The sequence below is a fragment of the Cyprinodon tularosa genome, unplaced genomic scaffold (genome assembly GCF_016077235.1).
Source record: "Cyprinodon tularosa strain WSP-4 unplaced genomic scaffold, ASM1607723v1 ctg2, whole genome shotgun sequence".
Taxonomy (NCBI): Eukaryota; Metazoa; Chordata; class Actinopteri; order Cyprinodontiformes; family Cyprinodontidae; genus Cyprinodon; species Cyprinodon tularosa.
This window is the reverse complement of record NW_024038733.1, coordinates 2,266,145-2,286,708: the sequence shown is the minus strand read 5'-3', so window position 1 is coordinate 2,286,708 and position 20,564 is coordinate 2,266,145. Positions and strand designations below refer to the sequence as shown.

Genomic DNA, 20,564 nt, shown 5'->3' with positions numbered 1-20,564 from the left:
TCCTGAGTAAATGTGTTTGAATGGTGCTACTATTTACCTTTTACTCCTGACATATTGTCAGGGTACTGAAACAAATGTCAAAGCATTTCATTTGGATTTCATGTGACAGACGCAAAAAAGCAGTGTATACCTGTGAAGCAGAAGAAAATTTTATCAAAATGTAAGCATCACCGACATAATTACATAGGACCAGCATTAATATGAGGAATTGGTGAACCTAGACAGAGCTGGATGGAGATTAACACATACAATCCTGGAAGAAAACCTACAAATAACTAGAAACAAGTTCAAAGGTCAAAAAAAAAACTTCAGATTTTTATCAAACAACATTAGTTTGTCTGAATTGATAATGCAAAGTTCCAACCTAAATCCAGCCAATAATCTGTGAAAATATTTAAAATAAGCTTTTTCGAAAGAGGCTTATTAATTAATGTTCTCATTTGCTGGATCACTTTCTGTGACAAGTAATGCAGCCAAGTTTTTTCGCATGAATACCAAATGAACTTAGAACATAGTTTTTATTCCATAATTTTCCTACCCTTTCAAATGTATTTGCTGTTTGTATTGGTTTACTAAACTGAAAGTAGTGTTATGGCAGAATTTGCAAAGGCACTGTTACTTACTGTGTTGTTTGTGCTATTGACTTTGTTTAAATGACAGAGTTCCCACTTAAAGGTCTACATTTTTTAATTAGTGAAACAAAAAAGAATGATTTGTATATACAATGGGTATAACGCTGCAAGGATAGGCCCAGTGAAAGTGAAGCCCTTTTTGCCAACATATTTAGGGTCAAAGACACTTATAGAGTAGGCATAGCCTGGAAGAATTTACAAGCTTGAGGACAGTGCCCCAACCAAAAAGTGGAGAACTTTATGTTGTAGAGCTGTTTAACTGCAGGGGAGACTGGTGCACTATACAAAGTACTGTAGATGGCATTTCAAAGAATGAGCTTTATGTAAAAATACTGAAGGAATAACTAAAGCCACGAACAGTTAAACCTTGTTTGCAAATATGTTTCCTATCGGGTCTAAGCGAGATTAGATAAAGACAACATACATGTTTTTTTGGAGCTTCTGTCTCAAATTCCTTATTTCACTTCCATAGAAAATGTGCTGGCAAAGCTAAAAAAGTGTATGTGATTAAGGTGGTATCTAATCCTGAAAGAGGAAGGGGCCACATTTCCTGCAACATTGTGAGAAGCTTTTACAAGGAATCCTTAAATATTTGACCCAAGGTATTTCAGGTTTCAGTAAGAGGAACTAATATGCTAACCTGACAACAGCCAGATGCATGTCTCGCTCCGCCTAGCTCCTAGGCGGAGCGAGACATGCCTAGCTCCTAGGCGGAGCGAGACATGCATCTGGCTGTTGTCAGGTTACTAATATGCAGTGCAGCACAAACATTGGGTAGAATGCTGGGATAATGAAAATAAGACAAACTTTAAAAACTTAGTTGGTTTTTTAGATAGACTTTCATTTTGAAGATATATACACAACATTCCTAAAAGATTTGTGCAGCGATTTGTGTTTTTAATGTTATCTTGTTTAGGTTGCTTTCTGCTGCGAAATCATTTCAGTTTGACCAATTATTTTCAAATGGGAACCCTGTGATTTATTAACTGTTGTTTTTCCTGCCCAGCTCCTTCTTCCCCTTCACCGTTTGTCTGATGTCTTTGTTTTGATTGTCTCTCACACTTCATATGTGTTGGTGTCTGTATTAATAGTATGACCATAATGTCTGGCATGTATAATAACAGTGACCTCCCATGTTCCTGTCTCCCTCCTCCCCACCTCTTTTCCTCTTGCCGCTCTGGCTCGCCCTTGCTTGTCTGTGTCCCTCTGTCTGCACCGACTCTCTCTTACACCTAACCCCAGAATGACATCCATAACAAGGACCTGCTGGTGTGTGCGTGTGCTGTGGGAGTGGCCACCTGTTTTGCTGCTCCTATAGGAGGCAAGTCTCCCGACTCAATCACAAGCTATTAGACAGCTTTGAATTCCTTAAAAAAGAAGCATAAACCTCTGGAGCACATGTTCAAAAGCTATGAGACTGTTGAACAGTTTAAGTCTTTAATTGGAAATGATAGTGCTTTTTCCTAGGAGGAAGTTACTCTGTTTTTTTCTTCCCAACATGTAAATAAATTACACGAAATATGTCCGTACTCATTTACAATTTTTCTACAAACTGCTCCCCACTTACACTTGAACTCTAGCCAAACATATCCACAAGCAGGTGTATTAAAGCTACAGTGTGTAATTTTCAGCGACATCTAGCGGTCAGACTGCAGACTGCAGCAACATGAACGTCTCCCCCCCACCGCTTCTCCCCCCCAACAGTACGGCGAGCGTTACGGGACAAAATGTCTTCCACGACGTCCGCATCACCTACCTTCTCAAGTGATGAGGTTTGTTTACATAGATAATTTTACAGATAGTATTTCATTAGTCTGTGTAGGGTATAGATTTCATGTAGACTTAAGATAATAAATATACCCGTTATTTTTTCTACGTCGTTGTGACGTTTTGGTGAGCTGCTTTGCATGGTGATATAAACAGACGAAGTAATTGTAGTCATTAGTTTAACAGCGAGATTGTGTTCGCTGGAAGAATATATATTCCCCGTTTACAGAGTCCAAGTCTTGTTTGTGGCACGGGGGTTACAAGGCAAGGAAGAGGGAAAGGAAGAGGGCAGAGAGGCCGGGGTGAGCGTGCAGCTGGGGCCAGGCGAGAGAGGGGAGCCAGCGGGGTGAGAGCAGAGGAAGAAAGGCTTGAAGATCTCCAAAGGAGCCGGAGAGAAGTAACCGAGGTATTTATCCAGAAAATTATTTTACAGAAAATTACTGAATCATTACCTGTGAAACGTCAGGGACGTTGCTGAATAAGTATACTGGAGAGTAACAGCATCATCACGCAGCATGTTATTGTTTTAGACAGGTCTGAGCATCCTGTACTCCAAAAACTGCAGTGATATTAGACAATTGTGTGTATAGGATTAATTACCTGTCCAAGAGAAAACTGGCAACTTGAGCGTCACTTTGAAAACCTTTTTCCTCCATCAGTGACTTCCATCGTGTAAATGCCGTGCCAATGTTGATCCGTGTTTTTTGTCGTTTCTTGTCACTCTTGCGTTTATTCTCGTCGTGTTTCCGCTTCTTAGATGACGGGGGTTCGGTGTCCGCCGCTTTTCGTTGTGATACAGAGTAGGCATGATCCTCCATTCGTCTGATGTTTGGCCACACAGTGCCAAACAGTTTGCAAAGTCACTCACGCCTGCCGCCTTGTTTACCTTTCTTGTTACCGAGGCGCAGTATACCTGCTTCTTCTTCTTCTTTGGTTTCAGGCAGACTAAACGCTTCTCAGGCATAATACTGCCATCTACTGTTCAGTACCGTCTCAGTTCATCTCTCTCAACTTGCCGTAGTTATTTTCGAGCGTCATGGGAGATCTCGCAATCGCTAGTTTGTTGCCTCTGCGCTGCCGTAGCGCAAAGATGTCAGCCTCCATGGCTGCGAGACCCGCTCCTATGTAATTATAAATAACGAATTCTAAGGCAACGCAAATGTTATGGTTAAAAGGCTGAGCTCATAGGTGATGATAAATAACATAGTTATGTATAATATATTAAATTTCTGAATTTATATGCCTGTAATTATTACACACTGTAGCTTTAATTCCCAATGTGTACTGGCAAATATAACACTGAGCTCCTGATAGCAAACACAATAGCTGTATGTGTCTACGTCCCTTTCCTCAGGCACAGGAACTGTCAACAGAAGGCTTATGACTGTGAACCTTTTACAATATGAGTAATGGCATGTTTGTGTCTTTCGGACTAAGTAAATCTCATCCCAGTGCAATAAAGGAGAGAATTCTTTCATGGCAGGCAAAACTGTTATCCGTAAAAAATAAGTGCACCTAAAAATGAAACAGCTTGTAGAACCATCTTAAGCAGCTGTACTGTGAATTACTTGCTTTTTGACTTCCCTTTACAACTTTACTTTAGCTGTTTATGGACATTTCTCTATTTATTTTATTCTGGTCGGAAAATAATCTTTATTTTGACTTGACTATGGTAGATGCTCAGTTATTTTCTTCCTCAGACATTCTACTGTATATTTCCCGCTTTGTTTGTTGACTCCCTCACACTTTACTCTACAATACTTCAGTATGCACAAGAGCAGACTCATATATAATGTAATCAATTCTTTTCACCTTGCGCATTGTGCCTGGCCCGGACATCCTTATAAAACAAATCAACAGTTTGCAAATGTGCAAAGGTCAGTCACTGAAAAAAAGATCCCCTCCATATCTTGCCTAAGTCGCTTCACTTAATAGGTATGAAGTATATGTGCTAATATTTTCCATAGAAATATTTTGATATCATCATGCCGAATTTTTATTTTTTTATTTTTTACTTTGTTCTCATCCTACACTACCAAAGCAAGTTGTTCCAGTAGGCCTTTGGGCTATTCAGATGTAGCTTTGAAAACAAAGGTTGTGCTGTATGGTAAAGAGAAAACTCATTTTCTTTCTCTGGCATCTCTACTCAAACTCTCCTTTTTTAGTATTTCTTTCCATTCTTTTGTTGTTAAGCCAGATGCCAAATGATTCCTATAGGTTCTACCTTTGAGTGGTCTGGCCTTGTGATGAATTTGCTGGAATGCCCACTCCTGGGAAGGTTGCCAACTTACTTGAAAGTTTTGTTTTTCTCTGTACTTGTAGACAGTCCTTTCAACTATTTAACGATACGTTTCAAGTAGTCTGGAAATAGATGCTTCCAAACACACAGGCAGTAAAACTGGCTCTCAAAGTCATTGCTGACGTTTTTCCACCTTGCTACTCCAGACCAGCAAAATGCAAAACTCCCTGCATTTATAGAGATAGTCACAGGCTTCATATGCATCTAAAACCTCTGCTTCTAAAACCCTGATGAAGCAGTAATGCTGTGTTTAGTTTATGACTGTTTTAACAGACATGGAAATGTACTTTCTTCCATGATACGAAGTGACAATATAAGTGTGTTATTTAAGCAGGGCCAGCTATGAAGCCTTAATGTCTTTCTCTCCTGCTTTTTGTTGCATGGATCCAAATCTGAAAAGGATGTGGTCAACTGATACAGGTTTCCTGTTTAATATCTTCGTCTCTGTGTTTCTCTTTCTTAATGACTTATTCTGCAGCTTTATTAACCCTCTGTCTGTTTATATTTCTCTCTAGTGAGTGTTACTTATTCACTTTATTCTGTTTTGCTTCCTCACTGTCACTGTTCTCCTCCCGACCCCCCATGTGGTTCTCCATCCTCTCCTCCCCACCTTGATCTTTTATTTCTTCTCCCTCTAACTTAAAATTGTCCTGTCTTACTTCCTACTGTCATCCTAATTTTCTCCCCTCATCATCCCTTGGCTTTCATCCTTGTCTCACCTCTTTTACCCCCTCCTTCCCCTTTGTTTTCTGTGTCAGTAGAATCCATATGGTTACACAGATATACTGACAGTCGGCTGTGCCGTGGGGGTGGGATGCTGTTTTGGCACTCCGCTAGGAGGTACTGTACGACCTTCACTTTTTCAGAACTGCCTCACCAACCCTCTTTCTTTGTGCTTCTTAGCTTTAGGTACACTTTAGATATTTTTAAAATGTGAATATTTTTTACAGAGGACTAAAAAACTTGAGTCAGCCATTTTAGATTCCGAATGCAAAGGTTATATGTTGAAATAAGGCTATTTATCAATAAAAAAAAACAGTTTGGGAAACTGACATTTTTTTGTATTGTTTTAAAATTTATATTTTTATGACTAGCTAAAACTATTTATAAAACTATCTATAAAATACTGAAATTAGAGATATATACCCTTTAAATAAGCCTTGAACTTGAATTCTAATGTGGTCAAGTCAGCTTTAATAGAAATAGTGGTAAATTGTGTTGAATTGTATTATATGAACAATTACATACATACAGTAATCTGACATTTTTGACTCATGTGCCTAAAAATAAAACTAGTTTTGGAACTAATAGAAACTAAACTAAAGCTAAGCATTGTTAAAATAATAGTAGCCTATAAAAACTAGCAAACAAATTCTGTAAGCAAATTTAGTTAACTAAATAAAACTATATAGAAAAGAAAAATCCAAAACTAGCATAAACTTGTTACCAACAAAGCCAGATCTGCCCATTTAGGCAAGCTTTCAATGAAAGCAGGCGGAAAGATGCCCAAAGAGATCTCCAAAAGAGGACCTACAGCTACAATTAGAAAGAATCTGCATAGTATTCATGGGAGCTTTGCAGGAAAAAAAAAAACATTAGTGCTCGTGACCAAAATATAAAATCTGGGCTGAAACTTTGTTAGAGAAATTGTAGACAAAGATTGTGACTTCTGGAAGATTTTTTTTATACATATTATTTCAGAATTTATTTATTTGGACATGGTTGTTATAAAATTAATACAGCTTTACATGAAAAACCATCACATGTAAAGCATGGAGGGGGAAGTGTCATTGCTGGTGGATATTACTGGGGTAGATCCTGATCTCTCCAACATCAGAGCCCAGCACAAATTGTAGCATTTATCAGAGGGTGCTAAAGGAAAATGTACAAACATGAAATGATTGGCTAAGAATTCAAAAAAGGAAAAGTCCAGAACAGTCAAAGTGTTGATCTTTAGTTATTTGAGGTGCTGTTGATTGACCTGAAACAGATTGAATAAACAAAACACCCCTAAAACATCTCATTATTGAAAGTGAAGAGCAGGAAAAATAATTCTCCCCTGGATGACTTGAAATGCATGTAGATGGTTACAGGAAGTAAGAAAACCTTGATATATATATATATATATATATATATATATATATATATATATATATATATATATATATATATATATATATATATATATATAACTTTTCTTTATTTAGTGTAAACAGGATTAATGTGTTTTTTTTAAAGGAACAAATCACATTCTAAAAAAAAGTACTAAAAAATTTGGCAACAAGTTTTTTAACATATTTTAATTAACAACTGAATATTTAAAAAAGTGTGCTAATTTATTTTACATTATCAAAGCAAAGTTAAAAGTTATATCAGATCAGTTTAAACCAATCTTTACTGAAGAATGTTTTGAATATTATTTGAAAAGTAAAATTTTGAAAAAAGAAACTTAATAAATAATAACTAATCCTTTAGCAGAAATCTTCATTTTTAGACAGTAGTCATGAGAAGAGAGAAGTGTCTGTTATTATTCAGTAGTTTTTGCTGCAGTGCTCTGCCTTGTACTGATGGCTGTGACTGCGGCAGCATATTTAAGCTCAGTGTTAGACAAGAGAATGAATCTGGGACTTATTCCATGCCACTCTAAAAAGCTGATTATGTAAAATGTATGAAACTTCTGGACACTTTCAAAGCCACAAATAATTTAAAACCTATCATATTCTGATCTTTAATGTTTTCTCAGCCTTGTGTTGCGTTATTTTTGATTAATCAACAGTGGTTTTTGCTTGTTTTGTCTGATTTTATTGTTTTTTTTATGTTTTTGTTTCTGTCATGTGTGTAATTACTTGCGTCTGTGTGTTTGTTAACTCCCCATAATTCTCCTGTTGAGTATAATTACTGGCTTCTGGACTCATTCTGCTTTTCTTGAAATAATCTCTGTTTTTTTTCACCTTTTCTTTCCATCTCCCAATTACCTCTCTATCCGTCCTTATTTCTTCCTGTCTTTAATCCCTCCTCCTTCCTTTATTCCCTCTTTCTCACCATCCTCACCAGGAGTGCTGTTCAGTATTGAGGTCACGTCTACCTACTTCGCTGTGAGGAATTACTGGCGGGGATACTTTGCTGCCACATTCAGTGCCTTCATATTCAGGGTTCTCTCTGTTTGGAACAAGGATGCTGGTGAGAAGCTAACTCCATCTGCTGAGGACAGACCACTGAGGTTGCATTTTATAAAAATGTGTTGAGCTTAAAAGCTAAGTGGAATTGTGCTACACTGAGTAGCACACAGATTGATTTTAGGGGTGCCCCTGATTTTTTGTTTTTTTCTGACAAAATAAATTTATTCGAGGTTGATGTTTTTCATTGTTTGGTTATTCTGTTATGTGCTGCTACAGAAAATGTAAATATATCTTATTGCTTTGGTGGTACAGTACAAGTGTCATACATTCCCGATTAATATCTTAAGACTCCTTAAAAGTTTTAAATATATGTGCACTGCTAAAAAGCACAAAAAAAAACAACTAAAACTTAAAAAGTCCAAAGCTGCCTAATTGCCTAATTCCTCTTATGTGTCCCTGATGGCAAAGACTTTCTGTCTTTGAACTGACTGAGTTTGCTTGTCTGTTCAGTGATGACTGAGACAACAGAACAATGCTGTAGTTGGCAGGCAAGGATTTAATTCAGGAGAGTAGCCACCATCCTGCCTCTGGCCTGGTTCAAGCCCTGTTAAAATAATTAATCAGCCATGTAGTGCAGAGTTTTCTACTCTAATGATTTTAAAATCTCCCACTAATTTTTTGATTTCATGTTTTAAACTGTTCAAATCAGCTGTGACACAGACAATTTCAAAAGCATTGCAGTACTTCCTCTCGTAATCCCCCGCTTAGCTAAAGGCTATGTTAAAGTCGGACTTTGGAAGTTTCTTTTCAATCAGAGCATGTAAACACATGATAAACACAAATGTAGAAAATCAAAGAAGAAACTCTTCTCATGCATAAAAAAATGACTGTGTGCTCTATTAGAAACATTATTTCTTATCAACTTGGTTCTTCCTTTCTTCCCAAGTTTTAGGCTCATAAGAATAAAACAAGGATGCCACTTTTTGAGCACTTTGAAAAGGGTAGAAAACTTGACCAATTTCAGATTTACAGATGTGTAAATAGAATAGAATAGAAAATCCCTTATTGACCCACAGAGGGGACTGCAGCAAACATGGACCTTTAAAGTGTAAAAAAATTACAAAATAAGTGGTAGAGCAAAGAAAATAACAACAACAACTAAATAAAATACCGTACGGTACAGTGTTCAAACAAAATCAAACTATAACTAATATTTTTGTGTTACTGTTTTCTGCTGCCTTAAGTAAGATTTATGTAGGGTGGGAGAAGTTTTGGTGTCATTCATTCTGAAGTAAGTTCAGCACAATCTGTGGAGAGTTACAAAAATACATAGGATTACGACCAGGTACAACAGCAGTGAATGGAGAGTCACTATTGGCATGTACATACTTGCACCCTGTACAGTGCATCAACTTTAAACTTACAGACCTTTATTAACCTCTGCCATAGATGTCTCACTATAAAATTTCAATAGTAATGGCTTGAATGTTTTGCTCAGATATGACCTTTCTTTCTTCTTCTGTTGAACTCTTTTTGCAATTATATTATTTTGTTCCATTTTTCTCAGTCACAATCACAGCTCTGTTTAAAACCAACTTCCGGATGGATTTCCCCTTTGACCTGCAGGAGTTACCAGCATTTGCAATCATAGGGTGAGGATGTTTTTGAATAACATCTTGTTCTGCAGGTTTATATAAAAATAAATATATGCCTTCTAAGGATTCTCTGTATTTAGCCTTATGTTCTTATCTATGTGAAAGCAGTAGAAAAACTATCACCTGACTTCTGCTTACGATGTGCTTTTTCTACAGTTTTGCTATCAGAATTAGTTAAAGAGTCACTTGATTTTTGTCCCTCTAGCATCAGTAGTTAAAAGATGTTATCATTGTTGGTTGAACTAATTTAAAAAATGCCAATTTTTTTCATGTTTTAGGATCTCATGTGGGTTTTTGGGAGCATTCTTTGTTTACTTAAACAGACAGGTGGTTCTCTTCATGAGAAGACCAACGGCTCTCACACGTTTTCTAACCAAACAGTAAGATCCCAGCACAGACTCAATCACACACTTGGAAAAACCATTTTACCTCTTTTAAGAAGAGTCTGCAACAACTTCCAGTAGTTTCTATGGCCTAACCTAGACCCTTTCCCTAACCTTCCCATCACTAACACATACCAGGCTGAACATCAATTCACACCTTAGTCTTTAACCTCCTGGAACTTTACCTCATGGGGACCAGTCAACATGTCCCCATAATGTAGGATGTTGCTGGAAGATTTCCATGTAGAAATACCAGTCCAGCCAGCCACACTCAAACATTAAACATGGGCTCATTTAGTCCTCAGGTACTAGTGGAGCACTTGGCTCTAAAACTGCCTTAATTCTAGTGGAGATGGTTTCCCTGAATCGGAAACCATTTGTGCATTAAGATCCAATTCCTCTTAATGTATTTCAGCTCTGCTCTCTCAACTCATCAGTCTCAGAAACTGGCCAGGAGAGCAGCAAAGCCTTAACAACCTTGCACCCAGTTATTTGCTCAATGGGGAGATTCACTTATCCTCTGAGACTATGCAGTCAGGGAACATTAGGCTTTGCCATTAGAGAGAGTTGAGCTGCAGCACCAGGAGACTCATACAGTCAGTGCCGGTACAAACACAGACTCTTGTTTAAATGGCATGCAGTGCGGATGGTGTCTGAGAATACAATGTATCTTCTCATATGTCTGTGTTTTTGTGTACTTGCAGCCGTTTGATCTATCCAGGTGCAGTGACGCTGATCATTTCCACCTTCACGTTTCCTCCTGGGTTTGGGCAGTTCATGGCTGGAGAGGTGAGACCAAAAAACTGCAGACTTTAGTTGACAGGGTTTGGTGGAGCTCGCTCCATCCATCCATCCATCCATCCATCCATCCATTCATCCATCCATCCATCCATCCATCCATCCATCCATCCCATGAATTATTGTGGATTTTTTTAGGCTTAATGGCATTTTGATGACATAATAAATACGTTATAGTAAGACTTATTTTGTAATGCACTGATCAACATGGAGTTTCCAATTTTTCCCCCATTTTTTTTTATCTCTGTGCTGATAGCTGATGCCCAGAGAGTGCATCAACTCCCTTTTTGACAATTTCACCTGGACCAAAATCTCAGACTCGTCTGCGCCTCCTGGCCTTGGTCGCTCAGCTGCATGGCTGCATCCTCATGTCAGCGTCTTTCTCATCCTGCTCCTCTTCTTCATTATGAAGGTATCTCCCTCCTTTCCTTATAAGTGCATACATAAGGTATATTTAACAAAACAGTGTAAATAAAGAAGAAAAGTGTAAATCTGCTTGGACTGACTGGGCTATATCCAACCTTGATCCTGCCTTTGTGCTGTAGTTCTGGATGTCAGCAGTTTCTACCACGATGCCTATCCCCTCTGGCGCCTTCATGCCAGTGTTCATTTTAGGTAAGAGGATTTTGTAAAGGGAGTGCAGTATCTCATGCTGAGCTTCTGTTCAATTTGTGTTCACCAGCGTACTTTATCTCTGTCCTCAAGGAGCTGCTTTCGGCCGCCTCGTCGGGGAGATCATGGCCACTCTTTTCCCAAATGGGATACTGTTTGATGGGATAGTTTACCGCATCCTGCCAGGAGGCTATGCTGTCATTGGTTAGCATCTTACTCCACACATGTGTTTCCATGTGCCTTGAGTTTTTTTTTTATTGTAGATTTTACCAAATTTTCTATTTTGCTTTAGGTTTGAAAGTGTTAAAAAATTTTTAGATATAAAATGTGATTGTATGTTGACATTGCATCATACTGTAGAGTAACTGCCAGGTTCTAACTTTCTGTGGTGCACATCTGACACCCACTAAAATGTATACATCAATCTCTTTCAAATCTTCTTTGAAGTTAAACAAATGTATGGAATAAGCAGGTTTGAACGAGGGTTTCAGATGTGCACATCCTCTCCTATCTGAATGGTGATCTTAGATTTCGAGCTGATTTAAGTTAGTTATGATTAATACTTTGGTTTTTGACAGGAGCGGCTGCAATGACAGGCGCCGTCACTCACACAGTTTCTACCGCGGTTATCTGTTTTGAGTTGACTGGTCAAATCTCCCACATCTTACCCATGATGGTGGCGGTCATCCTGGCCAACATGGTGGCCCAGGGTCTGCAACCGTCTCTTTACGACTCCATTATCCAGGTGAAGAAGCTGCCCTACCTTCCTGAGCTGGCACTCGGGCACATCAGGTGAATTTCAAAGCCTTTATTTTTTTGTTTCCAGCTGTCAATGAAAGAAACACTGCATTTATTCTACTCTGGCTTACTTTTTGCAGCAAGTATAACATCTTTGTGGAGGATATAATGGTGCGAAAAGTGAAATTTTTGTCCTCCCAATCCACTTTTCGGGAGTTAAACCATCTGTTGGAGAGCACAGCCCTAAAAACCATCCCGTTGGTTGACTCTAAAGGTAGGTGTGACCCACATCAGTGTTTTAAGCTCCTGGCTTTTCCTTTTAAAGGCTTAGTGCTGTCCTTTCTGCAGAATCCATGATCCTACTTGGCTCGATTGAGAGGACGGAGCTTCAGGCTGTCTTAGACTGGTGGCTCTCTCCAGAAAGACGAGTCTTTGAAAGAGGTCCTAGCTCTCCCGGCCAAGGCTCCAAACTCAGCTGGGAGTCGTTCACTTTCGTAGATGAGGAGGGAGAAGAAAGCAATGACAAGGTAGAAGGAATATAATGCCATAAAAATCTTAAACCTGTTTGAGGATGTTTAAATTCTCATACAAGTTTAAACATTCTTATAGTATTGTGAGCTGGTTTGAACCAATAGAACCCCAGCTTTGCTCAAGACCTTTTGAAAAACTGGACTTAGGACCTTATATGCCTTGTTATTTCAGCTAAACTCTTATTTGACAAAAAAGTCCAAAGACATACTTTGAAAGAATGGAAGACGGCTTCCTTTGCCATTCTAGCAGCAAGTCCTTCAGGATGTGGAGTTCACAATCATTACCTCAAATGTATGTAAAGTGGCAAGGATAACCTTTAGTTAGTTACTTAATTAGTTCATTACTTAGTTATTCTCAAAATGTTTTAGCAGCTGGTTGAGAAGTGCTGACAAAGGTATTGACATAAGATGCATGGTTGAGATGCTAAAATCGAAGATTCAACCTGTGAAGATTTAACCTGTTTATCAAGTCCCTGCCCCTGCTTGATGGGACTAATTAATTATTAACTGGGGCTGTATGTAGATAAGTTTAATATTCCTAACAAATAGGTAAAAGGGTGTTTTTCTCTTCGTTGTTTTAGTTTTATGATTGCTAAACTTTGCAAGAAGTCGAATCAACTCAATGAAGGAATAATTTTTCTTATACCTACTGTATGTTTGATGTGTGTAAAGTATTTCTTCTCTGTTTTTTTACATTTCCATTGCTTCCACTACAGACAGATTAGTAAGATTAATTAATCTTAATTAGCTGAATGAAGAGTTTCTGTCAACATCAAAACTTTCTAGTCTTGTCTGATTCTCGACTGTATCTATGTGTGGACTTTGACTGGGCTATTTCAAAACATGGCCCAAACCATACTTCTGTAAAATGACGTTTACATCGAATACGTACATTCTGGGCGCGGATTAATGGTCAGCAATGCAGAGGATGCATATTATGCAATGCAAATGGCCTGAATTGGGCAAATAGAGTGAAGCAAAACTGCAAATAGTGTGTTAGAAATGTGAATAGAGCAAAACAACATGTCTGGATTTTGGATTTCATCCATCTGAACTTTTCTTATACTTAGACAACTTTTATTGTCATTCTGTATATACAGAGTGTACACAAAACAGAATTTTGTTTAGTACAGCTTTCCAGACAGTAAATGAACATTTCCATTCTATAAAGTGCAGCAGTGATCAAATGTAAACCTTGTGGGAGAAGAAAAAAAAAACATGGTGCAAAAATGTCAATTTGTATCTCGTTATCCAATTAGGGATATGGTTGCGTCATGGGGAGAAGGAGTGCAACTCAGAAGCAGCTTTTTGCATTAAAAACCCACCCGAGGGTTATATGTCTTCCAAAAAGGGTCAGCAGGTTTAACAATGATTACATGTTTAGTTAGGATGAAGAGGTATCAGAAAAAAAGGATGTGAGAAGAAATAATAATGCTTAACCTGTAATCTGCATCGTAGATTGACCAAACATTCTCTGACCTTGTTGCAACTCTCAGACTGTATCTCCAGTGCAAGAAGGATGTAATGGACCCATCCCATCCCCCTCCTCCAACGAGACCTCCACCAACCACACAGGATCAGGTAAGACAGCATTAGCACAGGTTGGCCCATCACATGTCAGTCCTTCGTTGCTGACGGGTGTCACCCTGCCTTGTTCTTAGACAAACGCAAGCTGTCATCTGTCAGGAGAACTCTTCAGAGACTTTTCTCCTCATCGTCTTCATCCGACCAGCCTGAAACGCAGGTTACTTAAGATCAAACAACACACACATCCCTTTGACTTTAAAAACTCAAAGCAGTAGGGCATCAGTGATCTGCCGTTGAGTCGGCAGCAGCAGCTCAGATGGTGTTATCAGTCCAGTTGACCTCACTAATATGAGAGCAGCACAGCATGAAGCATGCACAACAGGGCTAAAGGCTTTGAAATAGCTGAAACCTTGAAACCATCAGGGGTATGTCCCCAAACTTCTCACTGGTCAGTCTGTCATCTGTTTGTTTCTCCCTTCTCCTTCAGAAAGACATGCCTCCTCCACTAACCGACACCATGTCCCCTGAGGAGGTACGGTATAACACCTATACACCATTCACACAGCCAACAAAGTGCCAATGAACAAGTATTTTGATCAATAATCCAATCATTTCTCTCTGTTTTGGTTTTGGTTGGTTCAGATCAAAGCTTGGGAAGAGGAAGAACTGGACAATGCAGTTGATATGGAGCAAATACGCATAGATCCCTCCCCTTTTCAGCTGGTGGAAAGGACGTCACTGCACAAAGCGAGTGCAGCAAAGAACACATGCACAATGATATGCACAATTTGTTCTAATTATAATGCCTAATTTTCAAAAAGGAACTCTTTATATTTTGATATCAACAATTCAGACTCAAAAATAATTTTATTTAGGTGCCAAAACCATAAAATATTTGAGAACAAACTTTGAAAAAATATAGAATTTCCATCCATCCAGGTTAGCGAATATCTCCAGCAGTATTTGGGTTCTTTATCCACCTTTCACACTACCTTTAGAAATCTGTCTAGCAACAGATATTTGAAACACAAGTTAGACCAAATTATGTTCTTTAAAAAGATGTGATTAATGAAAAACAGAATCAATATAATAAAATTCCATCAAAAAACTGTGTTGCTACCAACATAACTGACTCCTCTATCTTGTGCATGTGTCGAAAATATGTATGGCAGGAAGCCAAAGATATCAAAATAAGCTTTAGAAATTCACATTTCTATACATAAGAATGCTTGTACATGTCCTACCTTTGACAAGAGAAATACAGAGTTTTTATATTTTTTTAAGCTTTTTACTAGTGTCATTGAACTAGCCATTAATTGGGTGGTAATGCATGGTATGTCCTAGACATACCGGTTGCCTGTCCATCACTGGGCAACAAAGAGACACACAACCATGGATGGGGGCAGTTTCGAGAAACCAGTTAACCTGGTAGTCATGTTTGAGATATTCGGAGGACACTGGAGAACCCACCAGTGTGCAGTCCTAAAACATTTCAGGACCACAAATAAAGATCAATACATATTGAGAAATAAAAAAAAACTTTAGTAATGCAGTTGCAGTCATGAATACAAATCTATGAGGTGAAATAAGTGTCTCCAGACACATTTTTCTTCATTTCTCATTATTCCCTCTGAAGGTTAAAGATATGAATAAGCATATTGATATAAATGTGAACTCAAAGTACCAGCCTTCCGTTATGTTTATTTAATTATGCACTTATTGCCTTGCAAAAGTATTTATGTTTTTTTAAGTTTTTCTCTTAACACTGCAACCTCTCATGCTGAAAAATGGTGAAAGCATTAAGCTTTGGTAATGTTGTTCTCTAACATACAGGGCAGTAGATCAGGGATAATGGGATCAAAGATGGAGATAAATACTGGAGGAAATCCTTTTAAAAGATGCTTACATTTTGGAGACTTTGAATAGCTTAAAACTGTGACTGTCACAGTTTCTGCTGGCGAAGTTACAAAGCAGCAAAACACATTGGTTGGAACTTGTTAATTTCACTGATGAATAAAGAGATCAGCGTAGAAACTCGCAGGGACTCAGGAATTACTGTGAAGTCAACATACAAACAGATAATGAGGGGGAAAAAACAGATTTATATACAACTGAGAAGAATAGAATTACATATAAAAACAAGTGATGCAATCAATGGAAAACACAAACAGCTGCAAACAATGACAACAGTACAGTAATGCCAAGCACAGGGCCAGTGGTTTCTGTTGAAGCACATGTACATGTTAAAAAACGCAGTCAAAGCTCAGACTTTAGAAACTGTGGCAGGAGTTGATAATAAATGTTCACAGTTGCTCCAATCGAGACTGGAATCTCTTTTAGGAAAGGAATAAGGTACATTCACACATTCTCTGTAAGACTTTCAGCTGTAACTCCAGAGAAAAACATGTATTACAGACTCAGAGGTGTTGCAGCAAATCTACTTTAAAGTTTTAAACTTAATGATTATTTTGTAAAAATCAATAAATAGACAGGATCCTCCAAAAAACACTGATGCTGTTGGTTGTTAAATCACAAATTTATAAATACATGTACAAGGACTTAATGTATTATCAATAATGAAGAGACCACAGCGTGAATACAACTACCTTTTTTGGATAAAAGGTAGAAATACATTCTTGTGGGGATAAAAATTTTGCACTTTTTTTATCGAACACAATTTGTTTTTTTAATAAATCTGTTACACAAGTCCTTGGTTTAAGATAATGAGGACCAGGTATGTTGGTTTTATGAAGATAGAGAGATGCGAATTAAGACATTTTGAACCACAGGATGTTTGCTGAAATCTCAGTCATAATGTTATTTAATGAGCTTAAGGCAGCAGCTTTATAGGAGTGTCATACAGTGTGTTTTACCTGTGGACAAGCTGTTTAGCAGTGCGATCATGCAAGCTGAAAACTGTCACAGTGCATGAGATTTATCACTGACTGGATCATGTTGTCCTTCCTGTCATTACTCAGACCCACACTCTGTTCTCCCTGCTGGGTCTCAGTCACGCCTACGTCACCAGCATCGGGAAGCTGGTGGGAGTCGTGGCGCTCAAAGAGGTAAAGTCACTGCTTATGCTTTCCTTTTGTGCTTCTTTCTTATCACCTTTCAGTGTGGCATCAGAATGAGCTCTGATGATCCTACTTTGAGTGCAGCCGTGGTGCCTCTTCTATTATAACTACTTTATCTGTTTTTAAGCTTTTCACTGTTGTTTTTATCATGTGTCATCATCTTTATTTTAGCATGGTCTGTCTGGTGAGCAAAATACAGTTTTCCACCTTGGTGAACATTAAAGATTTATTCTATTCCATGCATTTCAGTTCATGGTAATATTATTAAAAAGTAAATCTATTTGAGTAGTTCCATTTTAAAAGTTATAAAGTTATTTATGTCAACAATTCATTTCACAAAGTGACACATTTCATGTTTATTTCTATGAATTTTAATGATGTTTTATTGAATTTTAATGATTTTATAAATACCCTGATAAATACCTGATTAACTAATGTTGAAAAAGCATTTCTTTAAACAGAAATCTCCATTGCTAAATAGTGCTGTACTTCCTGGACTATAAGCCGCTACATTTTTCCACGCTTTGATCCATGCAGCTTAGGTGTGGCTTTTCTGTGGATTTTTCCTTATCACCAGGGGGCGGAAGTCCAATTTGGAAATAAAGAAGAAGGGGCTGATTTTTATTGAGCACAAGCACATAGTAGCAGCAGACTCGACGGAGAGCAAATGTCCCAAATTCACTAACTATGAGATTTTAAAGGCATTAAAGCAATGACGAAACTGTAGAGCTGAAATAACATTTTTTTAAAAGTCACATCTTTCATTAGAAGATCTTATTGCCTGAGCCAACTAACAAACGCTAGCATTCTTCTTCATCCCTAATTCAGGGGTGATATATAGAGCTACCCCAACTGGTTTGATGGGGGACCATTCAGTAGATATCAGCCGCTTATAGTCTGGTGTGGCTTATATATGTACATTTACTTTTTTTTTCTTTTTTTTTTTTTTTAAAGTAAGTGAGTGAAGCTTATAGTGAGGGGCGCTCTATAGTCTGGAAAATACAGGTAATTCCATATACTATTTCGTATTCACAGTATTCAGTAGTTGCTTGATGATCCTTCAACTACTGCATCAATACAGGGTGGCAAAGAGATGATTAGCTTTGAAAGCCAGGTTGCTTTAATTGTGTTTCTCAACTCCCATAACAAAGATGGGACCAGATCATTATATAACACTATAAGTCATTATAGCCAATTCTCAAATCAAATCACAAGTCAAGACTGAACAGACTTAAGTTGGGTCTAAGTTGTATTGTTTTTATTTTCAAGTAGGTTATAATGACCTGAGGTCAGTTTTTTCAGTATTTTATCTTTACTATTAATGAGAACATCAAGTCATTCAATTTAAAGATGTTCAAGTTGGACCTAAAACAGATTGAAACAGCACCAACAAACACTGGTGTCTATTTAATTCTAGGGTAGCATCTCCTTCTACTGAACCAATCACATGACAAAGAACATTCTGTATTATGTAACTTTGCTAAAATATATCTTGCCATGTGAGTGAGGGCTTGAGCCATGACAAAAACTTTGTTTAAAAAGGTAACAAATAAATACATATAAAAAGTACTTTATATTATTCATTAAACAATAGGGCAGCAAATAGAAATAAATAACAGTTCTGTGAACAATTCAGTTACTGAATTGATACTATGATATCTGATCCAGCTAATGAGTCAATATCGCAGCTGATTTCTGATCCAGATATCGGATTGGTGCAGTTCTAAAAAATTACATTTTGCTCAGAATCATAAGCTGTAAATCAGACACCAACTTTAGAGTCATTCTCAATTACTCCAATAAGAAACAGACCACTTATTCAACCTAAAATATCAGTCATTTTTATATGCCTCACTGCATCCCCCTAGACATTCAATAAATCACATTATTCTGAATGCCATATCTTTCATTACTTGTGCATCCTTTTGTGCCATTCTTTTTCCTTCCACTCAACTTTCCTTCAATATATTTTAACTGAGCAGCCTGTGAACATCCAGCTTCTTTAGCAAGCAGCTTTTGCAGCTTTCCCTCCTACGTACGAATGGTGACAATGATGTTTCTGTTGGATAAAGTTTACTGTTCTTCCAATGAATGATTAACCCCAAACATTAGAGACATCTGCACATGTTTAGACAGAGAAACTATTAGTTATAAGACATAGACATCAATACTACCAGAAATAAACACTGGAAATGCCTTCCTCTGTATATAATGAGTCTGTTGTACATAAAAGTTTTACATATTAAATTTATTTGCTGACATGAATACATTTTAAATCAGCCATTAAACTTTACATTTAAATTGTGTTTCCCATCTGCTTAGATATTCACCTTTCTGATCTCATCTTCTCACTTTTACTTTTTTTCTCACCTCATCTTACAGTTACAGAAGGCCATCGAGGGCTCTACTCGCAGCGGTGTGAGGCTTCGTCCCCCTCTGGCCAGCTTCAGAGATGCCAGCAGAAAAACAAAGAAGCACCAGCCTCCCTCCTCCACCGCCTCCTCACCCACACGGGACAGAGACATGTGGGGAGAGGGGAGCAGAAGAGAGAGTGAGCTGCTGAGGAGAGAGTCCAGGGAGGATTCCCAGGGAAAGACTGTATCTCTTAGAGGAGCTGCGGGGTCTGAAACAGTCCCCTCATCTCCTAGCAGTGCGGGAAGCACCAGTGGAAGCTCCACCAATTCAAGAGGAGCTGAAGGAGTGTCTCAGGGGGATCCGTCCCCTTCAACATCCACCTCCTCCCCTTCTCCTCCTGTTTCCCCAGTGTCACACACAAGCCAGGTCCTGACACTGTCCTCCCTGCAGGAGGAGAGGGAGAGTGAAGAGTCGGATGAACAAGTATAAGAGGACTGGATGAAATGATGACAGACCTTTACTTGTTTGGTCATTTTACTTTTCTTCATCAGAGACAGAGCCGCAGTCTGAACAAAGTCGGGATTCAGGATTCCTGCAGCCCTTAATGACTCTCAGCCACCAGGGCGAACTGGTTTATACGAGCCTATCTTGAACTATTTAGTCCTGGATAGTTTTTATTTTGTTCTATTTTCACAGAAATCTCCCTTTTTCCACTTCTGAATCTCAGGTGCCTTCCTGTTTCCTCACACAAATCACCAATGTTTCGCCTCCAACCATAATCAGAGGTGAATGGCTGAACGTTGTTTGTATCCAAATCTGTTCACTTCATTATGTACATGTGAGCTGCTGACCGCTATGAACTGTGCAATATTGAAGTAATACTATGTACCTATTAACAAATAAATTTATTTGGCCGAAAGGTCAAATAGATCATGCATTTAAAGTTTACTGAATCAAAAAGCTATTTAAAAATCTAAATTAATTTATTCATATATTTCCTGTATGGTTATTTAAATCATTGTTACAAGTTTCTAATCTGTAAAGAATAATAAATTCTTATGTTGTCTATTAA

The 20,564-nt window shown here is 38.0% G+C and overlaps 1 protein-coding gene across 3 annotated transcripts in view; it reads left to right on the top strand.

Moving 5' to 3' along the window:
• The window catches only part of clcn1b (chloride channel, voltage-sensitive 1b), a 48,677-nt gene extending 28,113 nt beyond the window's left edge, over positions 1-20,564 (top strand). For 2 of the 3 annotated variants that reach the window (XM_038284438.1, XM_038284439.1), the window contains exons 7-23: positions 5,460-5,538; positions 7,753-7,878; positions 9,385-9,469; positions 9,751-9,852; positions 10,560-10,644; positions 10,910-11,065; positions 11,199-11,268; positions 11,359-11,469; positions 11,844-12,057; positions 12,144-12,277; positions 12,352-12,530; positions 14,030-14,114; positions 14,195-14,277; positions 14,548-14,592; positions 14,703-14,807; positions 17,039-17,125; positions 19,520-19,981. In XM_038284438.1, the coding sequence (XP_038140366.1) occupies positions 5,460-5,538; positions 7,753-7,878; positions 9,385-9,469; positions 9,751-9,852; positions 10,560-10,644; positions 10,910-11,065; positions 11,199-11,268; positions 11,359-11,469; positions 11,844-12,057; positions 12,144-12,277; positions 12,352-12,530; positions 14,030-14,114; positions 14,195-14,277; positions 14,548-14,592; positions 14,703-14,807; positions 17,039-17,125; positions 19,520-19,981 (2,208 nt within the window). Of the gene's footprint in view, positions 1-5,459; positions 5,539-7,752; positions 7,879-9,384; positions 9,470-9,750; positions 9,853-10,559; positions 10,645-10,909; positions 11,066-11,198; positions 11,269-11,358; positions 11,470-11,843; positions 12,058-12,143; positions 12,278-12,351; positions 12,531-14,029; positions 14,115-14,194; positions 14,278-14,547; positions 14,593-14,702; positions 14,808-17,038; positions 17,126-19,519 lie in introns of all 3 variants that reach the window. The other variant, XM_038284437.1, reaches the window with a different exon arrangement.